This window comes from Acanthisitta chloris, unplaced genomic scaffold, assembly GCF_000695815.1.
Source record: "Acanthisitta chloris isolate BGI_N310 unplaced genomic scaffold, ASM69581v1 scaffold10384, whole genome shotgun sequence".
NCBI classification, from domain to species: domain Eukaryota; kingdom Metazoa; phylum Chordata; class Aves; order Passeriformes; family Acanthisittidae; genus Acanthisitta; species Acanthisitta chloris.
In genome coordinates, this window is record NW_008668757.1 from 814 (window position 1) to 12,294 (window position 11,481).

The 11,481-nt window shown below is 50.7% G+C and overlaps 1 protein-coding gene across 1 annotated transcript; it reads left to right on the plus strand.

Moving 5' to 3' along the window:
* Nucleotides 1-1,449: 1,449 nt before the first annotated feature.
* Nucleotides 1,450-8,203, plus strand: KLHL25 (kelch-like family member 25). Its single transcript, XM_009073054.1, has 2 exons — nucleotides 1,450-3,262; nucleotides 8,140-8,203. The coding sequence occupies exon 1, from the start codon at nucleotides 1,450-1,452 to the stop codon at nucleotides 3,217-3,219; it is 1,770 nt and encodes a 589-aa protein (XP_009071302.1). The 3' UTR covers nucleotides 3,220-3,262; nucleotides 8,140-8,203.
* Nucleotides 8,204-11,481: the final 3,278 nt, after the last annotated feature.

Consider the following 11,481-nt stretch of genomic DNA (forward strand, 5'->3'; position numbering starts at 1 on the left):
GGGTAGGAAGCACATGAGCAGAGCCTGAGTCAGGCAGCTTATCTGGCCGTCCTCCTCCACTTTGAGGTCATCCACCATGGAGTGTGGGAGGATTGTGCAGCTCCAGGTCACCACCAGGTCAAAGCTGTGACCTGTTGGCAGCCTGGGAGTGCTGTATCTGCTCTCTCAGCATTTCGTGGTTTCCCCTTGGACCCCAAGTGCTGGGGTGATGGTGGTGAGCTCAGCCTGTCTGGAGAGGACAGGGCTGAATTGCAGACCTTGTGTTTGCAAGCTAGAAGGACTCTTGAGAAACCCCAGGCTGCAAAGAGCAAGTTAAAAAAACCATCCAGCCAACATCAGCAAAAAGAACCCATCTGAAAACCCTTCCCCAGCTGTCTGGCTAATGGCTGATTTCTAAACAGTTGGGTGGCTGGAGTGCAGGTACCGCAGGATGATCCCATTCTTCTCTTTTTTAGGGTTAATTTTTCAAACTTTGGGACAATCATTGTACCAACTTCAGTACTGACTTTCTCCTGTAAGAGAGGACTCTCTGCATATCTATCTGTCTGCTTCAGTTACACAGGGAACAAAATACAGCTGGCTAAAATATTTTGCAGTAAATGACTTAGATTTTATCATCTAGGTAGCATTAATTTGATTAGTCCAAAGGGGTTTTCTTCTACAGGCAAGAATCGGTATCAGGTAGCAGTTAAATGAAATAGTAGCTACTAGAAGCATTGTGTTTGATTCTGCCTCTTGAGTAAGAAGCATAATTTAGCTCTCTCTGTTGTCTTATTCTGATGTGAATCTGTCCTGCAAAGTGTTTAAGCCACATGAAGTGTCTGGTGAGTTTTATCATCAAAAACTACAACATATGGGTTTGGTAAAATTTGTTCAAAACTTTTTACTTGTGCTGGTAGTTAAATATTCCATAAATAAAACCTGTAGCCTTTCCTAAACCTGCACTAATCTACATGAAAATCAGAAGCCAAACTCGATTTCTGCTGAGCCAAGAACAGACTGTTGCCCTTTGTCCTGGATAGTCTGCTCCCTCGATGCTGTTTTCTAAGGAAAAATAACTCTTCTGTGGTTTGCCAATACCCTCTAGGGGCTGTTGAGACAATTTACCACCAAGTTGGGGTTTTGATTGCTTCACTTTGTTGCTCTGTTGCTGTAACCAAAGCGCAGAATTTCCCCCTTCACCCCACTCTGCCTTCCCACCCTGCTCAGCCCGAGTTAAGTATTTGGAGGGTGTGAGGGTGCAGGAGGCTCAGGCTCTACGAGCCAGGGTGCAGGAGCACCCACAGAGCAGGAGAATGGGGTTGTCACCTGGTGCTTCATGTTTGAGGTCCATTGGCAGTATACCAGGGTTGGATAGCAAATGCATGTGTTCTCCATGCCTTACATGGGTAAGGACAAGAGCATAATGGTTTTCCTGTTTGTTTCTCTGCAGGCAAGAGCTCTGCCATCATGTCAGTCAGTGTCCACGAGAACCGTAAATCCCGGACAAGCACCGGCTCCATGAACATCCTGCTTTTCCACAAAGCTTCCCACCCGGATTGTGTCTTGTCCCACCTGAACACCCTGCGGAAGCACTGCATGTTCACCGATGTCACCCTTTGGGCAGGAAACAGGTCGTTCCCATGCCATCGGGCAGTGCTGGCTGCTTCCAGCAGGTACTTTGAGGCCATGTTTAGCAATGGCCTCCGGGAGAGCCTGGATGATGAGGTGAACTTCCATGACAGCCTTCACCCAGAGGTGCTGGAGCTACTGCTGGACTTTGCTTACTCCTCTCGGATCATTATCAATGAGGAGAACGCTGAGTCCCTCCTGGAGGCTGGAGACATGCTGCAGTTCCATGATGTCCGAGATGCGGCAGCTGAGTTCCTGGAGAAGAACCTCTACCCTTCCAACTGCCTGGGCATGATGCTGCTCTCGGATGCTCATCAGTGCCGACGGCTCTATGAGCTCTCCTGGAGGATGTGCCTGGTCAACTTTGAGACTGTTCACAAGAGTGAAGACTTCAACAACCTTTCCAAGGACACTTTGCTGGACCTCATTTCCAGTGATGAACTGGAAATTGAGGATGAAGAGAAGGTCTTTAAGGCTGTTATCCAATGGGTGAAATACGATCTGGATGAGCGGAAGGCTTATCTCCCAGAGCTTCTGAAGAATGTTCGTCTGGCCTTGCTTCCTTCTGAATGCCTCAAGGAAGCCTTGGCTTGCGAGGACTTGATCATGGTGGATGAAAGAAACAAGCTTGTCTTGGATGAAGCTATTCAGTGCAAGAAGAAGATCCTCCAGAATGATGGCGTGGTCACCAGTCCCTGTGCCAGGCCTCGCAAAGCTGGGCACACCTTGCTGATCCTGGGAGGACAGACCTTCATGTGTGATAAGATCTACCAAGTGGACCACAAAGCAAAGGAAATTATTCCCAAAGCAGACCTGCCAAGTCCACGGAAGGAGTTTAGTGCCTGCGCCATTGGCTGCAAAGTGTATATCACTGGAGGCAGAGGCTCAGAGAACGGGGTCTCGAAGGACGTGTGGGTGTATGACACTGTGCATGAGGAGTGGTCCAAGGCTGCCCCTATGTTAATTGCTCGGTTTGGACATGGCTCGGCTGAATTGGAAAACTGCCTATATGTGGTTGGTGGACACACTGCAGTGGCTGGAGTGTTTCCTGCATCTCCTTCTGTTTCTTTGAAGCAAGTAGAGAAGTATGATCCCATATCCAACAAATGGACGATGGTAGCTCCTTTGAGAGACGGAGTGAGCAACGCTGCGGTGGTGAGTGCCAGGCTCAAGCTTTTTGTCTTTGGTGGGACCAGCATCCACCGAGACATGGTGTCCAAAGTGCAATGCTATGATCCAGCTGAGAATCGATGGATGATCAAGGCTGAATGCCCTCAGCCCTGGCGCTACACAGCAGCCGCTGTCCTGGGCAGCCAGATTTTCATCATGGGAGGAGACACCGAGTTCACGGCAGCATCCGCTTATCGCTTTGACTGCGAGACAGACCAGTGGACACGCATCGGGGACATGACAGCCAAGCGCATGTCGTGCCACGCTTTGGCCTCAGGCAATAAACTCTACGTGGTGGGGGGTTACTTTGGCACTCAGAGGTGCAAAACGCTGGACTGCTACGACCCGACATCGGACACGTGGAACTGTATCACAACAGTGCCTTACTCCCTCATCCCCACAGCTTTTGTCAGCACCTGGAAGCACTTGCCATCATGATGAGGGGCAGGGCTCAGGGGCTTGTGTCCAGGAGGCCAATAAGGTAAGGGTTTCCTCTTAAACTGGAACTTGCTGTCTTGCCTTGATTGCATCTGCACACGCCAAGCTGAAGTTGCACGTTCCAGGTTGCCCATCAGGTTGTTTTATGGGAAGATACATTTAAAGGTGGGATGCAGAGCCAGGAAAGAGTAACCAGCCCTGCTATGCTGTAAGCCTAGCTAGCTCCCAGGGTTCTCTTGTTTCCAGATGATCCAGTATCTTAAGAGATATGCCTACATAGGTGGTTGCAAGGAGGCCACGGCTCCTCTCCCTCTGCTCCAAGGTAGCTGGGTGTCCCGGTGTCACCCTTGTGTGGGTAGGTGGGATGGGAGGGCAGGTGTGCCCATGCCTGCTCTCACAGCTCTCAGTGTGGAATACATCCTGTCCCCATGCAGTTGAGGGGGTTAAGGTTTCTAAAAACCTTAAAAACCCAGGGCATATGAGTCCTGGGATATACTAGGTCAACAGGTGCTTTGGGAATGTCTCAGTAGTTCAGTATTTCTGCAGATTTTCTGGGTGATTTAATCAGAACTGATGAATATGTAGGCAAGTGACCCTTGGAATGCCAGCAAATCCTGGATCTTTTTACACTCTGTATTTACATTTCAGTGGGTAGCAGAAGCAAAAGCTCAGACGCCGCAGTGCATTTGATGGTCCTGGTGTTTATTTATCATCAACTGTTGCTTGTTAAATCAGAACTTCTGAGACTTCTGTGTGAGACCTGAGTGGGAGGGAAGGGGTTTTGTAACCAGAAGAATGTGTTTATCAGTGTTTTGGGGTGTGTGAGAATAAGAAAGCTGGTGGAAGCTCATGATGTCCTGTCTCATTCTGGTACTCTGATTCTCACTTGCTCAGGGAAGGTTCTATTACAGTCCCACTGGGACAGGACTGCTGGTTCCTCCTCTCTCCTCCCCAGTGGGATGTGTGGTTGCCATTCTCCTTACCAGTGTGGCTCCAGAGAGCTTTGCATGTCTTCACCCATCTGTGCTGAGATGCAGCTGGCCAGGCAAAGTCCAGAAAGTCTTCTCACCTTGCATTGTGAAAGCAGATAGTGATAAGGGCAGCACTTGGATAACATCATCCTCCCAGGAAGTCTGTAACACCTCTGCTAGCTCAGTGTGCAGGTTTCACAGTGCCAGCAACACACAGAGCCCTGCTTTGGTGCTGGGAGACTACATCTCAGCTAGCTGAAGGAGCTATGAAACCCTCACATATGGGTGTGGGATTGACAAGCTTCATTTACAGTTTTATTTGGAAAGTGGGGACTGTGGGGAGGGAAATTCTTCCACAGACTCATCAAAATCCACTTCTCTTAATATAGGGAAGAAAGAATGCTGCCCAAACCCTCTAACACCCTCTCACTTCCCTGCTTCCCCCTTGGTGTGGTTGGCGTGCCTGGGAATCGCCCAGCGGGTGAAATTGCTGGCACCTCCCAGTGATCATCTCTTTTGATGCCAGCTGGGAAGCAAGGAGGAGTTCCTGGCACCTCTGCTGGGCATTTGCCCGATGTGACCACCTGCTTGTCTCAAGTGGGAACAAAAATCACCCAAGGCAAGAGTGGAAAGGGTTAAAATGAGATCTCTGGTTCCCAGCACTAGAAGATAATGGCCTTTCCAAATTCTCCTCCTGAGGCGTTGCCTAGCATCTGTCACAGTGGCTCAGTAATCTAATTAACTGCCACTCGGCTATTAAATATTGCAGCAAAGAGTGTGAGGACTCCATCATTTTCAGCTCAGGTCAATGGGGCCTCCCTTTAACAGCCATCCTAGAGCTGAAAATTAATTTTCTCTGGTAGCAGATGCGTATGAGTATTAAAGCTCAACACCGGCTGCATGGCTGGGAATAGGAACAGGGAATAGTTTGAGGTGGGATTCGATTCTTCAGCCACCAAGTGAAAAACAGTCTCCAAAGAGCGATGCTATTTTCCTCTCCTGCCTTTTTTCCTCTGTGTTTGGGTTGTTCAGACCTAATAAATAGCATTGTGGGGGTTGTATAGAGACTTTTTCCCCTGTAATCTGGAGCCTGACACAAGTACAAGAAAATTAGGAGCTGTAATATGCCAACCTGCAAATAAAACTGGTGAAAAGTCACTGTGTGAGGGTTTTATGTGCTTTTTTGGCTTCCCTTCCACTCTTCGGTTAAAAGAAGTATTTAAAATATACACAAGCTCTTGCCAGAAAGAATGTCTCTCCACGTGATTTTTCTAGAGAGTTGGTTGGGTTTTTTTTTCACTAAGTTAGTTACTAAGTTATGGCCTCAGCCACTGTGACAACTCCTTATATAAAACACCAAGATGGGCAAGTGAATGGATCCGACGTGCACGTGTTGCCCACGACACACCAGCCATATCCAATGTGCTTGCCTTGGCTGTCCTGGCTGCACCAGTGCCAAAACTGGGCTCAGGCACTGGAGCAACTGGCTATAGGGTCCTACAATTGCTCTGTTGTCCTGTAGCAGGTCTGAGGGATCTTCTGGCTTGCAGCTCCCACCAGGTCTCTGCTGCAACACCTGGTTTAGTCCCTGCAGAATCCTTCTTCAAGTAGGGGCACCCAGGAGGCAGGTTGGCTGCCATGTGCCCAGATGTGCTTTGGGAATTCTAATCCTAGGAGACCATCCCCTTAGCTGGTGAAGGCTCAGGAGGGACTATCCCTCAGAGCAGAGCAAGCTGTGCTGTTGGGGAAAGGCCTGGGCAATCACACGGCAGGGAACGGTACTTTGTACTCATGGAATAAACAACCTTCTCACCTCTCAGCTTGTCCCTGGAACCCAAATAATCTGTCCTTGACAAATGTTGATCATAAACCACCCAGCCTGCTTTTCACTTAAAGCGTAAAACTGGTCAGCTGGAAATGTTTCCTCGAGGCCATGGCCTTCACCCTGCCCAGCTGGAGCCAGGGCACCTTTCAGCAGAGGTCCGAGTGCCGCTGCCAGGGATGCTGTGTGACGTTAATTTAGTGCTTATTACCTGCAGTTAATTCCAGGGATCAAGTGTGATTAGCAATATGAAACGTGAAAGCCTGGTCTCCTCCCACCCGTGGCGGTGGAGCCACGAGGAGGCAAATGAGTACAAAAGGGAAATAAAATCCTGAGCACTGGGCTAATAAAGACTCTCTGTGTTTACAAAGACAGGCACGGCCCAGCCAGGAGCCTGAGGGAGGATGCTGGGTGGTCTGTTGCAGTCCCATGCAGTGACAGCTGATGGGGACAACTCTACACCTCCCCAGAGGTGACTTCAGGCAGCACCAGGAACAGGTTCTCCAAACTGTCTGTCTCCACATTAAAAGTGGCATCTCCAAACGATCTGTCCTGTGCGATGCTCTCATTTTCATGGGGCAGAGTCACAGCTGGTGGCAGGACGGTCACTGCAGATTGCATGGTCCTGCCAGGGGAGATGGAGAGGACTCACTGCTTCCCTCTGTGTTGCCTCCTGAGCCTCAAATGCTCCCCTGGTGTGGAGATGTCAGAATTTCCATCTCAAAACAAATGGGATGAGCCAAATCCCATCATATCGAGGAGCCCCTTCCTGAGGGATTCCCATCCCAGTGTCTTCCAGATCCTTCAGGACCCTTCTCACAGTCTGGGCTGTCGGGAGCAGAGGCTGGTGGCCAGGCACTGCTCAGACACTTATTCCTGGGGCTCAGCCAAAAGCTGAGAGCCCATTTTGTGGCTCCCACTGGAGCCCTGTGGTGGGTTTAGCTCCCATGAGGGCTGTGTGGCACCAGCAGCTGGCGCCTGCCTTTGGGTGGGCACAGAGCGACTGAGGCTGTTCTGGTACCTAAAAGCTGAACTTTGGCTCCAAAGCTCCTGCAAGGATTTAGGCAGCGTGTCAGGCCCAGAACTGTATTCTAATACCACACTCAGACTGTGTCGGATCAGTTCTGTGACTTTGTCTGATTCTTATATTACAGCTTAGATAACAAAACTTTTGCAAAGACACTTCTACTGCTGCCTGGTGTGGCTCCCTTCCACGTGGAGCAGCACTCCATCCGCTTTCACCTTGCAGCAATCTACAGGATTTTGTTGCTGTGCGTCATTCCTGGCTCAATCTGCAGAGTCCTGCTCGCAGACAGACACCTTCCCATGCAAAAATCCATGTGCCTGCAAACAGAAGCCTTAAAAAAAACCTCAGGATAATCTCCTGGCTCCTACACTCTGCTGCTCACCTGTGTGCTGCTGGGGTGGTTGCTTGCAACCTGTTGCAACCTCCTGGTATTGCTGGAACAAAGTCACAGCTGGTTTCCCTCTGTGGCTCCTAGGGAAACCCATTTGCATGTGTATAATAGGGAGGCCGGATAAACAGGGATTGCAGTTTTTTGCCGCTGCTGCTCTTTCCAAGCGGCTGGTTGTCTCTGAAGCCAGTTTATCAGGCAGCGTTGGAAGGGAGTGGCTGGCCTGGGGAGGAAAGTCGATGAAAATCAGGCTTTTCCTAACCCTGGGCAGATGGAAACATGTGCAGTCTGAGCTTGGCCCCAGACTGGATTAATCAACCCCTTGGAAATGTCAGTGATACGGATGTTTTTGGAGGAACCTGCGGAAAAAAAGAGAAAAAGGGTCTTTTTGTTTTGTCTGTTCCAGTTCTTGGGCCCTCTTCCCTGCCTAAAAAAAAAGGCAAAAGCTCCTTTTCCTTCAACTTTTCAGTCCCTTGTCATGCCCACAGAAATTTCCTGGCCGGCTCTGAGTCCTCCCCAGCTGAACACCCCTTCTCCTGCCCTCTTCTGCACAAGCGAAGCACACCCCAACCCCCAAACAAACCAGCTGCTTTCCACCTCCACCTTTCTCTGGGATTCAGGGTGAGGGTTCCCCCACTAACTGCCAATGCTCCCCTGCATGGGCTGAGCAGAGCATCATGCCAGCTAATGAGCTTTCTCTTTCCTTCCCCAGATGCCAGAGTCACATCCATGTCCCCTCCCTTGCGACTGGAGCCGACGAAGTGACCAGGTCCCCTTCTGTACTCACGCAAAAGACTTGGAGGCACCTTTTGCATCCCTTCCTGGCACCAGGAGAGAGAGGCACAGCCAGCCCCAGCACTGGCATCACGTCAGGGGGGCACCTAGGGTCACCCAGCCCTGCCACTAGCCACCAGCCACCGTGCAGGAATGGCAAGGAGCCAGGAGCTCTGGCTGCCTGGCTGGGCACAGGGATGTCTCATGGGCATCAGTGGACCAACTGGGGAGATGGGGGCTGCATCCCTTGGCGAGCATGGCTGGGGAGCCCTTAGGTGCTTTGTGTTACTTGGTTGGATGGGGTAAGAGCCATTAATATTTTTTTAAAGGCAGTGAACTTGCCATTGGCAGTGCTGCTTGGGTGACTTGGAAGTGTCTGTTAAAGGGAACAGGGGTGAGAGCACCTGGCTCTCCTTATCCTCTGTCCTCTCCATGGAGGGGATGGCTGTCGAAACCTTCAAGTATGGGAGCTTGGGACAGCTGCCAGCAGTGCTAGGTACCACAGTAAAACAAGGCAGGTGCCTTTTGTTTTGCACTTTGGGCCTTTTACATCTGGTTTTTAGCTCTTTCCTCACTGCAGCCGGTTGTGATTTGGTCGGAGGCTGGGAGCTCCCCGCACACAGCTGCTGGGAAGAGCACAGCAGCTATGTTAGTGTGCCAAGGCACCAGTACTGCTGCTGAGATACTCGCCAGATAAAGCCCCTGCGTGCTCAGAGCTGGTCTTCTGAGCTTCCCCCCGCGGGGCTGAGGGTGTAGTTAGCAAAGGAGCAGAAATGGGTGCAGCAGGGCAGTGCTCGTGCCTTGGGAAGGGGCACCTTGCCTCCAGTGAGGCCTTGGGGGCAGAGCAGGTGGGTGAGGGGAGCACTGCAGGGTGGGCTGGGGCAGGATCCCCCTCCTTCCTGTGCCCCACATCCACCTTGGAGAGCTGTGAGTGTTTCTGACTGCACACTGCCTGCCAGGGTTGGGCTGAGCTGCCCCAGGTTATCTGTGCACACTGGCTGCCGACTGTGTTTGGGATTATCCATCCAAGAGCTGTCAGCTCGAGTTGCTCCTCGCTCTCACTGTGGAGGAAAGCACGTGGATTTTGGCTGTCAATACAGGGATGCAGCTCCTGACTGGCTTTCTTCAGGCTGGCCACCACCAAGGACTAGTCCTGCACCACCCCAGCATCCCACTTCCCTGCACAGCAGATCTGCAGTTGCTCCGGGCTTGCCTTTTGCCCCTGGATTAGGTTGAGCTGTAGCCTGGCCAGCTGAATGATGCAATGTGATGAAAAGCCTTGACACAGCTTCAAACAACAAAGGTCTTTTCGGAGCAGCGGCGCCCGTTGCTGCCGGGAAGAACACACGTTTTGCACAGCCAGTCTGCGATGTGCTCAATGACGTTTATTTACATTTTCTAGGCTTGGTTTTTGTTTTTTTTTTTCCCTTCAGCTGCTTGTGAACTTTAATAAAAATGATGATCTGGGAAACCATTTGTGTGTTTTTCACAGGAGTCTTCATTCTTAAGTAAGTTGGATTTAGGTCTAATAACAGGGCCGAGGACTAATAACAGGGTTGGCACTTGGTGGGGCGGTTCACAAACAGCCTCCAAAGCAACCAGCTTGGCTGTAATTAGTGTTGCTTCAGCTCTTGGGAAACTGAGGCACAACGTCAAGTGTCTTGTCCAAGGTTAGTGGTAGATCTGGGAATGAAGTCCAAGGCTTCTCATGTCCTAAGGACATCATGTGTCTCCTGCTGCACAGCTGGTCTCACTTGGCTCGTCCGTGACATGATTTTAGGAGAGCTTGCAAGTCTGCAATGCTAATACCTGCCAAATAGGTTGAGGGGCCCAATGCAGACACAGCCATATTCCTGCAGGGAAAGCTAGTAATATCTGAGGAAGACAAGAAGAATCCATGCTTCTGTTTTCCTTATTTGTCTGGGCTTGGCTGCTGTAGCTCCCAAGAAAGGGGCCCATTGACAGGAGAGATGAGATTTCCAGCTGGGGCTCCTGTCAACGCTTCTCCTCGGTGTGCATCTCTTCCCTACCCAGAGGAGCAGGGGACTGATCCAGCCCTGCTCTGGGAACATTCAGGGTTTTCCCTTGCTACAAGACCAGCAACTCCAGCTGTGCTCAGGGCTGGGACTGTGGGAGCATTGCTCAGAGCAGCAAACAGGGACCAGGCAAATTCATATCTGCCTCTTACAGCAGGGGCCATTGGGCATGGGATGCAAAACTTCTTACGAGTATTACACACGATCTCAAAGGGATTTGGAGCCTGAATTTCTGAGCTATAAAGGACACAGGGAACACGTTTCTTTGCCCACAGGAGCTGGGTGGGCAGCGGCTTTAGCTGACGTGAGCTGGGCAGATATGAGTGTAAGGTTCCATAGGAAAAAAAGCTCATTAAAAAGCCCTTTGGGAAACCAATTCAGGGTAGAAATTACTGTTTGATGAGCAGGAGAGGGGAAAAAGAGAGGGGGTGTGTGAATGAAATCCCCTATAGTTTTGTTGATTCAGGTTTTATAAGGGACTCTGGGACTTTAAATAGCAGCTGGGGAGGCTCTGCCATGGGCTTGCTTTGATAGAGCCACGCAGAGACCTGCTCTTTTGTATTTATTCTGGAGCTTGCCTGAAAGACAATTCAAAAGCAATCAGCAGCTGCTGTGACAGCAGCGACCTGTTGCTATGGAATTAAATGCGATGAGAAATACAAAGGTTTCTTGGTTAGCAGCAACAGAGTAAAAGGGGAGCAGGAGATGGAAATGGATGTAACAGTCAGAATAAAGCTACAGCCAGAGTGGGGATGAGGTTTAACTGGGGAGGTACAGGGATAGAAACGTAAATGTGATTTGTTTTCCTTTTTTTTAAAAGAGCTTTTTCAGCATCTCAGCAGGTCAGGCTCAGCTTTGTCTGGGAGTAGGCACTTGGAAAAGAGTCCTGTGGTGTTACAGGGGTTGTGTGTTCTCAGGCTCACACGCTGTAGCCAGCCCTCACCGTGGGGTGTCAGGAGCTCAGACATCTTCCCCACGAGGTGCAGGAGCCCAGCACAGTGACCCCCCATTGGTGGGGGAGTGGGGTTTGTCCCACACCTCCCTTGTTTTACAGGGGCCCAGTTCCATGGCAGAGCTTGGGCAGGACACAGCAACTTTCAGGGTTGTGTGTTCTCAGGCTCACACGCTGTAGCCAGCCCTCACCGTGGGGTGTCAGGAGCTCAGACATCTTCCCCACGAGGTGCAGGAGCCCAGCACAGTGACCCCCCATTGGTGGGGGAGTGGGGTTTGTCCCACACCTCCCT

Coding starts and splice junctions, on each gene's coding strand:
- KLHL25 (XM_009073054.1), top strand. CDS start 1,450: ATGTCAGTCAGTGTCCACGAGAACCGTAAATCCCGGACAAGCACCGGC.